This window comes from Epargyreus clarus, unplaced genomic scaffold, assembly GCF_041222505.1.
Source record: "Epargyreus clarus isolate Ecla_fem2 unplaced genomic scaffold, WU_Ecla_fem_2.2 ptg000021l, whole genome shotgun sequence".
In the NCBI taxonomy this organism is placed as follows: Eukaryota; Metazoa; Arthropoda; class Insecta; order Lepidoptera; family Hesperiidae; genus Epargyreus; species Epargyreus clarus.
The window spans coordinates 7143385-7162914 of NW_027332228.1; the positions used below are offsets into that span (position 1 = coordinate 7143385).

The 19530-nt window shown below is 34.9% G+C and overlaps 1 protein-coding gene across 2 annotated transcripts in view; it reads left to right on the top strand.

The window, feature by feature from the left end:
- Positions 1-19530, top strand: part of dnc (phosphodiesterase dunce) — a 458672-nt gene that overhangs the window by 87033 nt on the left and 352109 nt on the right. Inside the window, exon 2 of one of the 2 annotated variants that reach the window (XM_073084966.1) lies at positions 4921-5353. The exons of the other annotated variant lie outside the window; for it this stretch is intronic. Coding sequence (XP_072941067.1) covers positions 5265-5353 — 89 coding nt within the window. The 5' untranslated portion in view covers positions 4921-5264. The remainder of the gene's footprint in view (positions 1-4920; positions 5354-19530) is intronic. 2 annotated transcript variants of the gene reach the window in all.

Here is a 19530-nt window from a genome sequence, read left to right on the forward strand (position 1 = left end):
TGGGTTTAAAAATAAACTTGTCAATTTATACAAATGCCTCAAGGTTTTTCTCTAAGTAGAGTTGATTCCTGCTTACGTAATATAATCAGGTTCGGGAGCGAGCCTACGAGGCCAGCCCTTTGAAAAGTTCGTAGGCGTGGAACGTAATATTTATTCATTGTTTATTAAGGTTGGGAATTCTTAGAGATACGCGTATGTTTTTCCCTATTTACTTTAATTCAGGATCATGAACTTAAAAATATAAGGTAGAGGAAAATAAGATAAAGTTATTTATTTTTTAGAAACAAGATGTTTTGGATTTTTCTTAGACAACTCTTTTATATCATAGTCGTATTATGGGGATGTATAAAAATAATTGGTTCGCCATCTTGGGGCGTCTGCCATTCAGAATCACGCCAATAATATAATCTATTCCTATGTATGTTAAAGCTTGTAAAAATAGCGGTAGTGCATTGCTAGTGTTGTTACCTCAAGGAATAAGTTGCTACTCCTCGTACTAGCGTCTCTCCCTTCTCACGATCGGACTTACTCGTTTGTAGAAATCATGCTCTCTGAGTAGCCCATGAGTAGCAGTGACCATTTACCATCAGATGAACTACATGCTCGTTTGCTATTCCATCTTTATAAAAAAGTACTTACAGGGTGTGCTTATGAATATTTTTATAATGACCAAACTCGTTATGGCGCTCATTTAGCGAGCTATTAATGTACGCGGTAAATTACGAACGCCTACGTTAATGTTAATGTAAATAATGTATCATTTTCGTAATAAATCAAACAAAGTAGATCCTCTGCGTACGTTAATCATTCTGATTTCTATAAATTTAACATAATGTGCAATATTTCTAGTTTGTACAGATATTAATATAATTGATAAAACTGTTGGCGCGCATCTACGAATATTTGTTTAATTTATAACTGCAAATTATTAATTTATTCGTTTACATATTATTATGCAATTCACAAAATGAGCAAACAGATAATAATTTTGTTGCAAAATAATTCAGCTTGATGTGACATTTTTACGTATGTTTCAATCATACGTTTAAACCTTTCATGGTTCTACTTCGAAGGCTCCACCACCATACCTCTTTACGTCTTATAATAACAATAATAACGTGGTGGTGTGATAAGGGAGACACTTATATGAGGCGTTTAAACTTAGTCCTCAAAGCAAGCGTCCGTGGTGGTCGAACCTCGGTAAGACTTCGTCTATCTGAGTTGTACCTATGAAATGACCATGAGCCGCAATTAACACTTACCATTACGTAATGATTGCTACCTCTATAATTTAAAAAATCTAAACAGTACCCTTACCATGAGATTTCAAAACATCCATCCAATATTCCGTTTGCTTCAGTACTGAGTGTTAGCGTATTTTGAATAATTATAATATGTTAATGTATTTTTAATAATAATTACAGTATAAGATATTTTTCTTCTCTCAAGTATTGTTTTAAAAAAAGTATTGTAATTGATGAAACTAGCTTGTTGTCAATAGGCGCCACTTGGTGGCGCCAGTGAGCGAATTGACATTAATATCTGAAAAAAGGCGGGAAAATCGAACAGACGAATAGAAGTTGATCTGATCAATTTGGTTTTATTGTTGAGTGATAAAGTGTTTTATAATAAACTGTTATAAACAATATTGTGTTTTCCTGAACTGATCCTTACATGAGTAAACGTAACAATAAGTGCTTAAGTCTTTCTGTTTGCCTCACATGTTCGCAAAAAAAGAGATAAAACATAAAGTGCCATTTTGTCAATTTAGACATTTAATGTCACGTTACTGGCACTATAGTTCTGATATAATCCGCTAGGGGCGCTGATTCGAAATTGTATGGGCAAATACGTAAACAAATACCGAAACAGTCGTATTTGTCAAAACGTAAAAACTCATGGTAGGGGTACTGTACCATGTTTAAGAAACAGCGTAGTTTCCGTCCAGTTACGCTACACGTGGTTGGTTATTTTAATCTTCTTCCGTAGCATATTACACAGTAAATTTTAACTACTGTTAAAATTGTCGTATAATTTTTATTACAATAACAGCAAATTCTAAATATTTGTTTATACTAAAGAGTTCGTATTTTATAACCACTGGATATTGTTTACAATATGGAGGTATATAAATTTATCGAACATGTTTTATAAAAATAATAATCATTACTCACATCGCGCGAATAAGCGTTAAGCGAGTAATATAAATAAAGAAAAAATATTTATATAAGTTATTTGTAGTAGGGGAAATATTCTCGCGAAATTCTTATTTAAACTCTGACCGTTCCTCTCTACAATAAGAAAAGTTATTAAACTTTTGAGTGAAGTTATAATGTAAAAATATTTTCAAGTTTTGTACGGAAGCTTTTAAGCGTTCGACGTCAAATTTCACTGTGTATTGGTTGTACCATCAGGTCAAATCCAAATCAAAAATCAAATCCAGATTTACTCCAAGTAAATTAGAAAAGTTATTGATACTAAAATAGTAATATTTGATCCATTACAGAACCATACATTGAAGACCATTACGTGAAATTCTAGAGAGCAGAAGAACATAACAAGTTGAATAAAAACTTGTAAATTCTTGAATTTTCTCTCTGTATTCAATAATAATTTATTTGGTTGAGTTAATTTTGTCGCAGACAAACCTAATCGAGTTGTTACTCGTAAACCTACCCATCAAGCAATAAAGTCTTCTTAGGAGAAGATATGTCTATTTTTACATTTTAATGCAGCAATCCAATATGAACTCTGTGTTGCAAGTAATACAATCTGTGTGGAAGTTCATTTTATGTGTCTGTCACAGCCATTTGTTCCCGCCGGGAATCGATCGCAAATCCATGGAGCTTTAATGCGTTCTACATCTCTATATCAGGATCGTTCTTTGAATGCACGTACAGAGACAATATTGTTCAAAGACCCATATTTAGATTCTGAAAGGAATTTTAAATATATGTTTTATATAGGTATAAACCGGGATCGAACCCAGGATATCTGAAATGTAAACTGATATAGCGTCTACTTCGCCACATGGATATTAAAATCCTCATCATTATTAATCTATCTATACATAGGCAAAGAAAAATCAATTTAATATCTTTTTCTTTTAGTCATAAAGTTTTCTTTTTAGGTGGTGAATCATGATTATTCCCATGTGTCAAGTCAATTTTCGTATGATTATGATCGATTTTCGATCACCACACGATCACTAGTACCCCCAATTTTGCCAATTCCCTATTATAGCATGACAAGCCTCGTATCTCTAATTTCGCGAACGATTAACTCTCGGTAGATTGCTACTGTGCGCTATGGCCAGACATTAATTGACCTCACTAGCTGACCAATTAAAAGTTTGCTTTAGGATCAGACTGAAGCAATACAGGGCGTATTTTAGTAGAAAATCGTGTATATTCTACACAATATTGTAGAATTACTTATCAATAAAATAAGTTTATATTTTTTTACCCATTACCGTTCATATTCAGTCTATGTAATGTTTTGTAAACACGATCACATTCTTCATACTAGACGTTTTAATTTTTCGATTAGTAGGCAAAGATTGCATAGATTGATAATTGATTATCGGGCGTTAAAAACCTGAAAATTCATTGTTCGAGTACAAATAAATAGATTTGTGTCGTCATCATTTGATTCTTTTAAATTATAATACACTAGCTGACCCGGCAAACTTTGTACCGCCTCAAAATATATTTATCAAATATATTTCATATAAAATATAGCCTATGTTACTCGTGGATAATGTAGCTTTCGAATGGTGAAAGCATTTTTAAAATCGGTATAAATAAAATATTAGTATAGATATACGAGTATATCAATTGATAAAATTACATATTTATCGCAAATCTACAGAAGACATCCAACAATTAATTAATTAGTAATAGATAGATATATGTATTATATTAAACTACTATTACATTGTTACGATATTGATATTGGTTTCGAATTTCTCACAACACCGTCTAATATCTGGATGATTAATTCTTCGATTATATTAACCCGGATTATGATATGAGCCTAACCGTAATTGATATCGTATAAACGATGATACTCGCTTATGAAAATGGATAGGATTATATCACATATGTGATGATGAATATTTATCTGTAAAGGTGGTAGAACCCTTTGTGGTTCGACTCCGGCGGCACTACCGCCACACCTATTTCTACCTAATCACAACAGAGTTAAGCGCTGCTGTGTTCTGGTTTGAAGGATGTGGTAAGGGAGACTTACTTTTCCGAGGCGTTCCAGCTTAGTCCTCAGGAGTAGCGGCGCATCTGTGGCCGACCTCAGGTGGGAATATCTAATCCTATCTGGGGTTGATTACAGATGTCCATGGGCGGCAGTAGCCACTTACCATCACGTGGACTGTATGCTCGTCTGCTTCTCCTATATTATAAAAAAAAAACTTATAGTAATTTGCAGTATTTTAATATACAGGTATCGACGTTATTCAATACGAGTTAAAAATTCATTAGGTACGTAAGCAAGTAAGACAATATACGTATTTGCCATATGTATTTTTGCTCTTAAAATATCTTAAATACGTTTAATATTTGTGGTAAAATTAGATCTCTATCTCTTACAATTCAAACCACAAACAATTTACCGCGGAGACTAGTAATTAGCCGCTAAAACCTTATCCTTGTCCGAAGTTACTAAACGAGCTCAGAATACGTAATGTCAATAAATTATAATCTAGTTATTAAGCCACGAAATCGTCTTGAGGTTATTAAAAACTCTGCGGTATTTCAATTGAGTATCGTTATAAATTAAAATATCTCGTTTGTGATTCGTTTAGCAATATCTTCGCTCGACATTCTTATATCTTTCTACAAGAGACGTATAAACGCCCACGCAGCCACAGCTAGGTTTGTTTTAGTGTTTATTGCTTGTTTACAGTCGTCCCGGAACCTGTAATAAGCTCTCCGCGTCCGCTCGGCCAACAGTCTCCTCTCCCCGGGATCGAGGAGGAGGACGATTCGGACTGGCCGTTGGAGGACGCGACGGATGCCACGTTGACTCCATCGTACAAGAGTACGAGGAGTAGTACCGATACGGCATACACGTCGTCGAGAAGTTCGGGGAAGAAGCGTAGTTTCGGGAGTCCGTCCTCAGTGAAGATATGCATATCGGCGACAGCGAGGAAGTCTAACAAAGCTCGTAAGCGTGGCTCCGGCGCGGTCAGTGTGTCGCCCGGGCAGGCGGCGGACGAGACGCCCGCGCCGCTGCTCCCCTCCGGCAGGATGCAGGCCGAGCAAGGCAGCATCGGAGAACTCCAGAAGTACCACGGCAGATACCTCAAGAGCCGACGACACACCCTCGCTAATGTCCGGTGAGTTTAGTCTACAGTAATGATATAAAAACACTTATTATTTTAAATTTGGCATAGTAAACATGAATTTGTTATTTTTTATTTTTCTATGCTTCCGTAATTTTTATTAAACAGCGCACCTAGATTTATGAACTTCTTAAGTTCAGTAATTAGTATCCTAAGTACGGGTATAATTTATTACAGGAATTTAATAAACTTTATGATCAATTGTATTCATTTATTTATAGTGTGTGTCGTATGAGGTAAAGATAAAAACATAAACAGTTTAGAATACTTCCAAACTGAAATTACGCTATTGTTTTAGTGAACAAGCAACATTTTACCTTATTATAAGGATAAAGAAACATTAATTGGATTAAAATGTATGACGGAATTTACAGATAATAAATAGCTACTATTTCCTATATTATATTGACTTTTGGAGCACGCTTTATCGACTGCAGACAGATGTCACATAATCTCTTAGATCCTGAGAAATTTCCTATAGGACAGAGTTTGTCACCTATGGACAATGCTCCCCAGCATTTTACGGCTCCCAATACGTTTTCCAAACGTTATTATTTAAAAATTATTTATTTAAGATTTTGAACTAACCCGTTTAAATGCGGAAGTGAGTCCCTCGAAAATCGTTGCCGGTTAGTTTGATGGGGATCTCTCGTCATGGAGGCCTGAAGCGTACTTAATTACGCTGCTTCGTTGCGAATTGGATCGATTCTCCAATACAAGTTAGTGGCTAACCCCTTTATCCAAAGCTTTTAAACCGACCGAAGGGTTTCGACAGGGCTTAGCGATTAAACCGATATCTCAACATAAGAATTTGCAATTACCGGTTATCCACTCAAGAATTGGCCGCACCCGGTTTTTATATTCTGGTGCTACAGAGCTAAGAGTGCTAATATAATGATTTTTGAATGCCACCGACAATCAAACATCATTAAATTACTATCTAATTATCTAATGTCGTTGCAACTTCTTATAGCGTTTTTATTTTTTCTTACTTTGTGTTTGAAAGATGTAGACAAGTTTCATATAACTATCATGGGTATTAAATCATTGATATAATTTACCTATAATCTCAATATTACGTCTTGAAAGGTCGCACAATACGAAAAATAAATGAAATAACACAATAATGATATTTAATATAAAACATTCGTGTATCGCTTTCGGTTGGATTAGCTCTGTTGAATGCACAGCCGTGCGTTTACATAATCGTATTATCGTGGCATCACAAACGTGTGTCCGATTTTCGGTGTGATTACGGAAAATAGAAAAAAAAATGCGAAATTATTAAGCATAATCGTACATTGTTATCGTCAGTTTTCCACATATTCACACATACAGTTTTTGCAGTCAATACTTGCAAGAAAAATTGAATGCAATGAAATTAATTACAGGTTCTATTAAAACGAAATTTCACCCGCGTGCAAACTTAGAAACCATTTTAAATCGCACCTTGGCTCTTTAATTGTATTTATTTTGTAAAGATAATTGAATTAGATAAACGGTGAAGTAAAATTCGTTTATTATGGAAATAGAAGTAATATGAGACATTGGATTTACCTATATTTTTGAAGTAGGTCTATGTAAGCTTGTTCGTTATAAGCGAAGCCCCATATTCAGTGTAAACATGTTTGCTTTGCCCGCAAGTATTGGAAGGTTTCGAGAGCACCTTCGTTTTACTAGTATCGTGTATCAAATAAAATATGATTTACGGTAATATATTTTGGAACACTTACTTGTTGCTCGTATTAATATCTAACTGTAACATACTATCAAACCATTACTGTTACTTTTTATCAACATACAATACAACATACAAGAATAGCGAAAGACCATGTAGTCTACCTGCGGGATGTCTGAACCAACCTCCAAATAGAACAGTTCTAGAATAAAACGGTTCTAACTGAAGCCTATCACAGCTGTATTGTCACTCGTATTGACGAAGATGGTCACCTCATAATCCTCATATGTATTTCAGGCGACATCCCTTTTACTGATATATTTCTTGCAGAATTACTTCACGCTCGAATGCGTTCTCATCGCATGAACCATACTGGTAGCACTGCTTTTCGAACGTTAGTTCATCATACTACAACAAGTATAATTTGTCACACATTATATAGAGAAATCAGACACGAAGGTTACTTTCGAAGGTTTTCGATGTTTACATTCACTGTAAATATAAATGACAATTATACATATATCCACTGGAATTAACTAGATGAGAAAAAATTATTTCAATCCCGGACCTCGATTTACATCGAAATACATATGCTATGTATTTGCTATCCATGTCACTTAAAGTTTCCTTGAGAGAGAACATATGACAAGGCCAATCGCAAATGTATCACCCTTTTTAGATCTTAAGATTGATGTAGAACTTACGAAAGGATTATAGTAGAGTGAGTACAGCTTGTTTTGAGTAGTTCGAAATTGTTGGGCTCTTTTTGTCTATCTAGTTCTTAGGGATTGTTGAAAATATCAAACTATTAAGTAAATATTGTTTATCTGAATCGAGTTTGAAGAACTACAACAACAACTATACTAATCATTTTTGTTTGCAGTTTATAAAAACTAAAAAATATACTGTGATAATGAAGCTATCAGTAAATACTGTTAATTTGGACTCTGGTTCACTTCCAGATGGTTGTTATAAGCCTGAAGTTTCTGCATTCATTTATTTATTTATTTATTGCAAAATACACACACAACTTACAACAAAATGTAAGCAATATGTGATGCCCTGAGAGGGCGTCGCAAAATACTAGAGGTAGCAGAATTAATTTACATAAGGTTTCATTTCCATGATAAATATAGTACAACATACAATTACTATTCATTTTAAAATTAATTATACATGTCAAAGATTCGTCATTCTATTGAGTTGTCAAGTGCATTTTTATTCCAAGCGTACATAGAGGCTTCTATCATTAGCACTCATAAGTAAAACTGCCCACCTTTTCCACCGGAGATGAGGAACATAAAGATTTTCGAAGCCAGAAGACTTTATATGATTCCAGTAAACAGTGTGTCTATGTTGAATTATTTCGAAGTAAAACTTTTATTTATGTTAAATAGCTTTACGGTTGTAATCCGTTAACAACACATTTGTTTTACGATCTATCCGTTAGGGTGAGGAGTGATGGGTATCAGCGATTTAGAGGATACAAGAATACGTCTGATTAATGACCGAGACGATTGATCCAGTTAATTAAACGAAAGCAATTACTTTTATCTCCCAAAAGGTAATCTGACTGTAAGTAAACATTGCTAAGAATATCAGCTACATTATTAGGTCAAATAATTTTAAATTAATTGTAAGCAAAGAAGTACGCATTATTTATTATTAACATAAATTTCAAATATTTAAATTTAAAGGATACTTTAAAGGACTTTTCTAAGGCACAGTCTCAGTTTTTCAAAAGAGTAGCAAAAACGGAGACGAAGTATCTATGGATTGGTAAAAATTATGTCTTTGCAACATTTTATACTTGTCAATGTATAAATGTAACTATGAATATTATAACTGTTATTCATTAAGCCGTACGATTCAAGAGCTGAAGAAGTTGAATAATGCATACTTTTTAATTATTCAAAAAATGTAATTAAAATACTCCGTTACGTAATGGCATTTTTATGACCTCATTTTACGTTACCTCATTCAATGTCAGACATTAATACCATTTCATTCCACACCTACCTTCCCCAACCCTATATTTACGCATTTGAAACGTTTTACGTCACTCACGTTCATGTTGACATGAATTTTAATAGAGCTTGTTTGACAAACTCGCTTGGTTTGGAGACAAGACTTGATATGGGCGGGTAAATGTTAGGAGCGTGAATCTTCAGGCATTTAGGTCAGCTAGAGTGTGCATAACAAGGTAAAATAGAGATAATCGCTCGTTAAGCAGTGATAGCTTAGTGGTTAAGAAACTCGGCCTCTTGATCGAGGGGTCCGAGGTTCAAATCCCATGCCTTTTTCAAAGTTATGTGCGTATTAGAAATTAATTATCACTTGCTTAAACGGCGAAGGAAATCATCATGAGGATATCTGCATATCTGAGAAATATTAAAAAAATGTTTTCATAACTATGTAGAATCTACCAATACGCACTTGGCCAGCGCGGTGGACTATGGTCTAATCCTTCTCATTTTGAGAAGAGACCCGTGCCCAGCAGTTGGACAGTAATGGGTCGATGATGATGATGTACGTTAATGTGTGTGAATATTTGTTATGTAATAGAACATAAATGAGAGCACGTAAATATTGTTTGTATATAAACGTGTTTATGCCTTATTGTGGCAATTCTCTCGCTTTTATGTTGTTTCTAGACGTATGGAGAAATATTGACGTGAGGCGTTTCATCTTTATGTTATAGAAAATGCCTTGTAACCTATTTCACGTAGAAATATTACTTGGGCGCTAGCTGATGTCTATACTAATTTAATAACATCAAATGGTTGATATATATGTATGATTATGTACATACATTAAAACTACATACATAAATTTAAAAAAAATGCATCATAGGGGTACCTTGACATATATGGGGCAATTTGTCCTTAGTTGCTTACAAATGAAATGTGAAATTATAAATGCATGCATCATATTATCATGAATACGTGGTGGTCACATAGTTTTGTAGCCGGCCGCCGGGGGGGTTTTAGTGCGGTAAAAATCCCATATAACTCGGCGTCGCTCCCATGGCGTCGGGTACCTTTTGAAGGTTTTCTCCTCGTCAACAAAAAAAAAAGGAAAAGAAAGGTGGTAGAACCCTTAGTGGTTTGATTCTGCTGACATCACCGCCAAACTATTTCTGCCTATTAACAGTAGTGTTAAGAGGTACTGTATTCTGGTTTGACGGTTGTGTTAAGGGAGACGTACGTTTCCGTTTAGGGGTAACGGTTCAGCTGCCGCCGACCTCAGGTAGGAAGATCTAATCCTATCTGAGGTTGATCACAGATACCCGTCTCGGCAGTAGCCACTTACGATCAGGTAGACTGCATGCTCATCTGTTACTAGTTTTTTATAAAAAAGGTGTCCTCAATTATTCGACAGCGGGACACGAAAGCCTCTTTCCAAGTAATTTTGCTTCAGTGGCCGTGTACGTTTCCTGAATTCACGCGAATGTAGAACAATACGTTGTTGCATGCAGGTGCCACTTGTTACATAAATATATTATATATCGAGCTTCCGCTACCGACTCTATCCGCTTGTACGAGTAATTTGTCGCGTTCTTCCTCAGTGTAAAGTGACGTTTAAAACGTTGAGTTAGTTCTTAAAATTTAGCTAGATAAGGAAGATAGAACAAAGGGATTTCAGTTTTGAAAAAAAAAAAATAATTTATAACAGGGGGTTTTACTTGAAGTCGATCACGGATGCGATTCCACTGAACACTAAAATGTTTGCCTCAAATGTAAGTTAGCCTATATCCTCAGCCTTCTACCGAAACGACTACCATCTTACAACCTTCCGAATTAATGAAATGGATTTAGCTATTAAGATAATTGTTACCACAAGCCAATTGCTTATAAATAAACAAATAATATTTTCATACTATTTGTTAATTTGAACAGAATATTTAAACTTTCTTTTTAATTACCTGTTGCCTTTTTTTTTGTTTACGAGGGGAAAACCTTCAAAAGGTACCCGGCGCCGTGGGAGCGACGCAGGGTTATGTGGGATTTTTACCGCACTAAAACCCCCCCGGTGGCCGTCCTCGGCGCTGCGTAGAGGGCCCCGGGATCTCCAAAGGAACGCAACCGGAGTCCTCTTAGCGCGTTGCCCCGTCAGGCTCTGCCCAGGTGAGCTTGACGCTCGCCACACCGTCTGGTGCGTACGACGGTATGCGACCACACATACCGCCGCCCTTCCCGGGGTCGCTTACCGGGCGGTTCGAGCTACCCACTCTTGCCGCCCGCAACCCCGGAAGCCCCCTTTTAGTCGCCTCTTATGACAGGCAGGGGATACCGTAGCCCTATTCTGGTCCCGAAACTACAGGGACAAATTACCTGTTGCTTAGTCTAATATAACGATAACTTTGTATTATTAAGGCGTAGGTACCTACAGAAGTTTTTGCAATTGTATGTATAAATATTTTTCTTGTATGACGTAAATGGCAAAAAATGTATTGTGTTATCTATTCACAAATTTAGCTAGAAGGGGCGAGGGTTTAACCTTGCTTTTGTTCTTTTCATTGTGGCACTCGCTTTTAATGAAACTCTCGACTCGACGCGAGTGCGGCGGCCTCTTTTGAGAGATCTGAGGAAATGTGCCGACGGAAATAGTATAGGCGCATTGGTTCCTACAGTTAATTGCTAAGTAGGAAGGAAACCAATTATTTATTTACGTACACTCGACAAGGGCCATATTTCATGTTTGTCGGCGTCGAATAAAATCACTCTATCTACGCGGATGCAGTAGGAGGCACTGAGAGGTATGCGTTGAAACAAAAATATGTATTAACAAATGTATACGCATTAATGTTTATGTATTACAATAAATTTCTTTACAGGAAAAAATAAATATCAAACAAATAGACGCTTAAATATTATGTAAATATTTTGTTAAAAACTATAAAATATATCGTCCCATTTCACCCACAGCCGTCGGATCATGATTCGCTCGCTGTGACGGATGAAGCTCTGCTTTCAGCGTCTATCACCGGCATATATCTCCAACAGGTATCGTAGATAACATTCGTTTATACAGAACTTTCCGCACATTTGTGTTACTGTGAAACATATATCAACACAAAACGTAGTAAAGTTATGAGTTTGCCAAATCATGAATCTATCTAAAAACCACAACGGAGTAACGTTTGAATCCGCGGTATGATTTCAAAAATAGAGTGTTGTGAATAAATTCGGATTTATGTGTGGACGCGGCCTGGGTGGACTGCGTACGCTTGAAACATTTCTCACTTACACAATTTTGGCCAGATTACAATATTACTTTTATTTGCGAGGTAAATGCCAACTGGATATTAATTTTAAATAGAATCAAATGTAAACAATTTACTACAGCTCAAGAAACCACTGCACGAATCTTCTTTGATCTCAACTCCTATCAAGTTTACTGTGTAGATTGTAATTATTGATACAAAGCCCAGTTTAACGGCTTTGTTTAATTTTCTCAGACACAAATAAGCGAATAAGAGTACCTATTACAATTAATTAAACTCTTAAACTAACTTTAGCGAATTGCTCGAACTAGAATCTTAAAGTAGTATGATAAGAATCGTGACTATTTTCTTGATACGGAATATATTTTTAATATATAATAACTTTCTACAAATTGAAAATTATACCCCAGTGTGTTTAAGTAATATCTAAGTGACTTGAAACATTTCTACTGTAGTCGAAGAATATAAAATGGCGAGAAACAATAAGAGACCACTGGAAAATTTTAACTTTTTATTTGTTGTTGAATCCACAGCTTAGGGATGGCAATCTGAGATCGATTAATCGAGGAACCAAAATAATCGCTTTTTGGACGAAAAAATCGATTATTTTAATCGATATCCAGTAATGGATCGATCGATCCTAGAAAATCGAAATTCAATTATTTCGAAATTGATTGAATATTAGCAAATGTGTACTTGCTGACGGCTACGTATTTCAGTGATTGTTTATCCCTGATGAACATTTGTTTTGTTTTTTCGCTAGCTTCGATCCTAAATAGGGGGGGCGATTTTTGGAGAATCGATTTTTTGCTCCTCGATTCTTTTGTGAATCAATTTATCACACTTTGTTCCGAATCAATTCAAGAATCTATCTTTTAATAGAATCTATCTTCTATAGATAAACAATTTCCCATCGATTTTATAGATATGTATTTATCGTACAGACCTTTGGAAGTTTATTTCTTAGAATCAAGTTGAAAGTCACCTCTTACGACATTGACAAGAGAAATAGTAGCGCTATACTGGATCGAAAAACTGTGGTAAGTGAAAATGTTATTCCACGTAATCCATAAGTAAATTCAATATGGATTAAAGCTTACGTAAGCCTTAATTAAATTGATAACATGGTAGTCTTTAATTATTTAAGTAAAGTAATAACAGGTTTTTAAAAAATCTTTATATATACTAAAATTTGAGTTTATTAGACAGTTGCTGTTTTGAATTTGCTTAGCTAACTGTCTTTATCGTTGTCTTGTATTTTTCTGTTTAAGGTAATTTCCGTAAAATGTAGCTTTATGTTTATTTACGGAAGAAATAGAAGACGAAAGAAAAAATAGAAGAAATAGAATAAAAAGAAGAAATAGAAGAAATGGCTTTTAAGTAATCACACTATTTACTGCGTTTTACGCATGAAATTTTATTGAAAACATGAACATTTATATTATCTACAGTGTTTGATTTAAACATTGCACATTTAATGTAAACAAACAGTTAGTTTACTACTAGGATCTTTAGTTACGACTTTCAGACCGTCGCAATTGGACTGAGTACACGTTATATAAAGATTAATTACAGTAGCTACAACTTGTACAATCAGGCTAAAATCTGAGAATCACCGACCGACACTAAGCGGGTCCAGTAGCAACCAGCTTCCGTTGATTTAATTAATGTGAATCCGAAACAGTTTGAAACGAGTTCTTTAACGCGGCTTATGTTAGGAGCTGTATGGTAGGAATCGTTATGTAAAAAAACGTTATGCGCTATATAGTCGCATGGACAACTTTCTTTGTATCTTTTTCTATTGTCTAGTTTTATCTGAGTGTACACGAGTGTGCTACGGTACTCGTAGCAACGCACACTAGTGTAAATGGCCGCGCATGATGCTTCTGTTTAATTCTCGATAGATTCAACCGGATAAGCATCATGCGCGGTCGGTTGTATAACCTCAGTATTTAATGAGTGGAAACTTTAAATTTTATTTTTTATGTATTTGTTTTTAATCTTAAGCGAACTATATTATTCCTATCGGGAGTCCTCTGACCACAAATATTAACTTTCATTTTATAAGCAAGGCAACAGGTCAAAAGCATCGCCGAAAGTAAAAAAATGTATTATACTTCGCCAGACATATGTACACCTATTTCACAAATAGTAATATCTATTAAGGCGGGCGAGTTTTCCCTTTGGGCGTAATTACTCGGACAAGGCGTCGCAAGACAAAATACTTAATGTGAAGCGGCAGTAATGGCCGCCGTGGGTGTTCTAAATGACCACGGTCTGCGGTAAATATAAGCTAATTGTCTTTCTTACCGAAATAACGTACCTATTGTAGATTCAGCCAACATATTTAGGTATAACAGAGAAGTTTTCGACCTAATAGCAGTCTAGTGTCCCTCGACGCTAGATTTACGAGGTACTAAACCACAAGCGTATTTTAGCAGCTTTTCTTATACCACTGACGTTGAAACGTCTCGGATAAAAGCTATACGTAATACATGATGGAGCTCTACTGTGTCTATCAGTCGTCAAAATACGTCGGCTAGGAAAACGTACGTGTTCTGTCTAACGAGATTGCTGACAAAGATTCATTGGAGCCGTTTTCATAAGACAGAAAATTTATACACGTACTTGATAGGTATCACTTTAGTACGAGTACATTTAGTATGCATTTTTACGCACAGAACCATATGTTTTTTTATCCAGTTTTCAGTATTTTTATTAATCTTTTTTGCATTTATCTTTTTATACGTGCTTGAGGAATAAAATGCGAGTGAAAGCGAACATGTGCGTACACTTCGTCACACAAAAATGACAGATTCTTTTCTTGCGATAAAATGTTAAGCATGTCTTACTTCTTAAGCGACGAATAGTAAAATTTCCTACTCCTAACATTTTTCAAAGTGAATATTGTTATTTATGTAATTATTCTTCGTAAGTATTTTATGGCAATGTGTGCTTAGTTAATATGTTTAACTGTCTGCAAGTACAAACTTGTGTAATAATAACACAGTACACAGATATATTATTTTTAGCCAGGCTAACAGCTGTGACTTCTAACGAGTGTACGTACAATTTTATTAAAGAAATCCAAGAATCCTAAAAGCAAACCTATGTTTAATTTTTATTACTCATACTTAAAGCCAAAAAGATTAAATAAATAGATATAGTTGAATGTCTTTGTTCACAGTTCTGTTCTATCGTATTGTGGAATAAAAGGTGTCGTAAAAATGTTATAGTATTTTTCACTGGTATTTATAAATGCTTATCCTTATATTGAAAAATGTTATAAACATATAAATGATATGAAAGGCTAAATTTTTCCATAAATCACTATATTAATGCTCTACAGTAAAATATGCCGACCACTGGAGCGACTCTCCTGTCTAAGTCATATTAGGTACCCTGCTAGTCTTAGACTCCTAGATGTAGTAAATACCTTGTTTTTTTATGTTTTATGGTAAATACTATATAGTAGTAAAATACCAAACATGAGAAGGAACAGTGTCATCAGCGACTTAATATCAATTTGGTCATAAGTTTTTCTAAAAATGTATTTGAAATCTCAATCTATCTAATAGTTTTAGTGTGAAGCGAGATGAAAGTTTGAGTATGAAAATCCTTGTATGAAATCTTTATAGTTAGGCTATCACTGCTTCATCGCCATTACCGTATAAAAAGTTCTAACATCTTTTATCTACATATTTGTCGACCATCGATACAACGTAAGTCTGTTAGGTAATCACGTCAAGGTAATTACCACTGATTATTATAGAACGCTGTTGTCCTGTGGGAGCCGATAATGAACTCGGATCGTGACCTCTCCGAAAATAATCTTTTTGGCTTACAGAGCCTTGCGTCGTTTCATAAGGTTTATTATTTTTACGGCTTTAAGAGAATTAATTATGTAGTTATTATAAACTAAATGCTGTTTTCTTCGCGAATTACTAATTAGAATAGTACTTTACTTTTAATATTTTAATCTATCGACGTATTTGTTAAAATGACGTAGCAGTGGATAGTTTTGTATAAATTATTATTATTATTATTATTTTTCCTGGTATATAAGTATATTTATTTACTCACAATTAATTAAATTTACAAAATATAAACAGTATAAATATAAATATAATTATTATAAAACATTATAACAATATAATACAGTAGTATTATTATGTCCCACTGTTGGGCCCGGGTCTATCACTATAACTGTGGGATGCCTGGAATGTCCTCCATCATGCTGCTCCAATGCGTATAGGTTATACTTTTAAGTAACATTTTTTCAATAAATAAATCTCTTCGATGCTATAGATACAGGAAATTGAAATAGTTCCCATACATTTCAAACAAAACAAGAGGAAATGTGGAAAACAAGAATGTAGTTACTTTGAATGTTCTTATGTAGAAAACAAAATGCTTCCCCTGGGAACAATTTATTTTCGCTTCGCTTTTGGATTTGCAAAATAGAGTTAGGTAAGGTTATTGGGTTTCCTCTATCCTCAGGTAGAAACGCTTAGAGAAGCTTACCTGTATTGAAGGTTATTTTAGTAATTCAATATATTATTTAAGAGTTCCTAAGACAGTTTGTATCATTATTTCACTATGTATAGCTAATTTACCTGTGAGTAACATGTGGTTAACCATGAAGACTGGGGATCATTCTCGAAAGGATACTTATGCGTACAAAAAGTATAATAAAAAAAAAACTTATGATAATCCAAATAACATCATAAAATTAAAGGTACGTTTACATAGGGTATTTTTTAATTGACATGGTCGTTAATAAGGATTCATTTCTAGAAAGTATCAAAAATTACATAGTAGAGAAAAAATCACCCTGTATATTTTATCTCTTTGTATGAATGTTTAGTGTATAATATTATACTATACTACTATACTACTATACTACTTATACTAGTACGTCTGTCAGTCAATGTGACAGACAGGTATTGCCAGATTCATAATGCCATGTTTAGATATTCACCGATTGCAAACGAATAGACGCGAGTAACAGTATGTAAAAACCAACATGGTACTCGCCTCAACACTCGTCCGTTTTCATCGTGAATCAAACAATTTTTCGCCTGTCATTGTACACAGCGTTTACATACTCGTTATTGTTCAGCGAGTTACTCGGTCGATTATTCTCGAGTATCTAAATCTGGCGTAATACTCGTAATATATTACAAACATTGAGTGACAGCCAAATCTTTTTCTCCTTGTATCAGGAGTAATCGTGAAGATGTTATGGTTTAGAAGATTTGATATTAATTTTCAATGAATTCTCAGGTGTATTAGGATTATGTACTATAAAGATTTAAATACTGTATATGAAGAATACTTAATGAGCTTCTTCTATCAAGGAGTAAAAATAGAAGCGAGAGACGCTTTATAAATCACATGAAATCAATTAAAAATGTTATTAAAGGGTTTTTCTTATAACACACCCTAATTACTGCAAGAATTTATTTTTACATCAATATACTTAAAGAAGGTTAATCCTAAAAACCAATAACAAAAAAACTAAAAATATGCAAATTGATACTTGTTTCTACTTTATTATAGTAATACCTGTCAGCGGTAAATATTGAATCTCATAGAATTTCCTCGAACCAAAGTTCGGGTACGTCGTGGTCGCGCCTAATGAAACGACTGACACGATTTAATAAGTCGGGCACGGAGCGGTTACTGAAAATTAAAGGAGCTAATAGCAATTTATTGGTGGTTACAACGTTATAAAGGAAAATGGTTTAGGTTATGCATAATAGAAATAGGTTAGTATTATCTTAATAGGTAATTTAGAGTTACGAACGTAAATAGAAATAATCGTCAACCTTTAGTTAGTTTGAAAAAAAAAACACTTTAAAAAATGCCAGTGTATGTGTATTCATGCAAAATATATAATGTTGTGTAGATAATTTCAATTTCCGGTTAGGAAGGAATTGAAGGCAATTCACCTGACTTGTAGTTGCACTTATGTGTATATATATCATTGTAATTTTAAATGCGGGAAGTATTTATGGTGGGTATCGGTAACAGTTAATTTTTTTTTGTTGACGAGGGGGAAAACCTTCAAAAGGTACCCGGTGACGTGGGAGCGACGGTCAGGATTCTTACCGCACTACAAGTAGAGGGCTCCGGGATCTCCAAAGGAACGCAACCGGAGTCCTCTAAGCGCATTGTCCCGTCGGGCTCCGCCCAGGTGAGCTTGGCGCTCGCCACACCGTCTGGTGCGTACGACGGTATGCGACCACACATAACGCCGTCCTTCCCGGGGCCGCTGTCCGGGCGGTTCGAGCTCCCACTCTTGTCACCCGTGACCCCAGAAGTCCCCTTTTTGTCGCCTCTTACGGCAGGCAGGGGATACCGTAGCCCTATTCTGGTCCCGGAACTACAGGGACAAACAGTTATAGCCGGCCTCTAATGTCGGAGCTTTGAAGCTCTAAGTTAAGGTAGCATTTCTGGGTTTTCCAAGTTACATGCATATTAGAAATTATTTATAGTTTGCTTGCGATGGAAAACATCGAGGGGAAACCTAAGGCTGAAGCGTTTTGTAAAAAAAATGTAATACTGCGATGTAAACTTTTTTTATGATGAATCCTATGCCCAGAATGATGAGGGCCCATAATGGTTTGATGGTGATTATGAAGTGAGAATAGCAGATTTCACACACATTCGCGAACATAACGATTTTCCAAGAAACAAATCCCAAAATTCTCAGGAAAATCTCTGCTCGTATTATGTGGACATATTCAATTTACTTTACTACTCCATAATTTGTCGAGAAATGTTAATTGTATATCTTGAAGTACTTCTATTACGTTTCCGAATCGCCTATTGTAAATTTTATGTTATTTGATATTTTATTAGATTTTGTTTATGACCTGCTGACTAAGTTACTAAGGCACTAAGTAATAAAACTGTCTAGGGTCGAGAACATTACGTTTAACTTAATGATTTAATAATACATATCTAATGTATCATCATCACATCATTTTCTCACACATCATCACCATCATTCATCATCATTTTCTATCACATTAATTATTTTTTATCACAAAAATAAAGTGTCAATAAAAAGTGGATTTGCTTAGTAAAATCTGATGTAAGCGAAAAAATATAAGCAATTAATTGAATTTTTATTCCACACACATATTGGGTTGCTCTTTACGTATGTTACAGGTAAGAAGAATGTGTAGCGTAAGTAATTTATTAAGAATATTTTTGTGAACTGAATTTCATCTAAATTTAAATATCAAGACTTTAAGG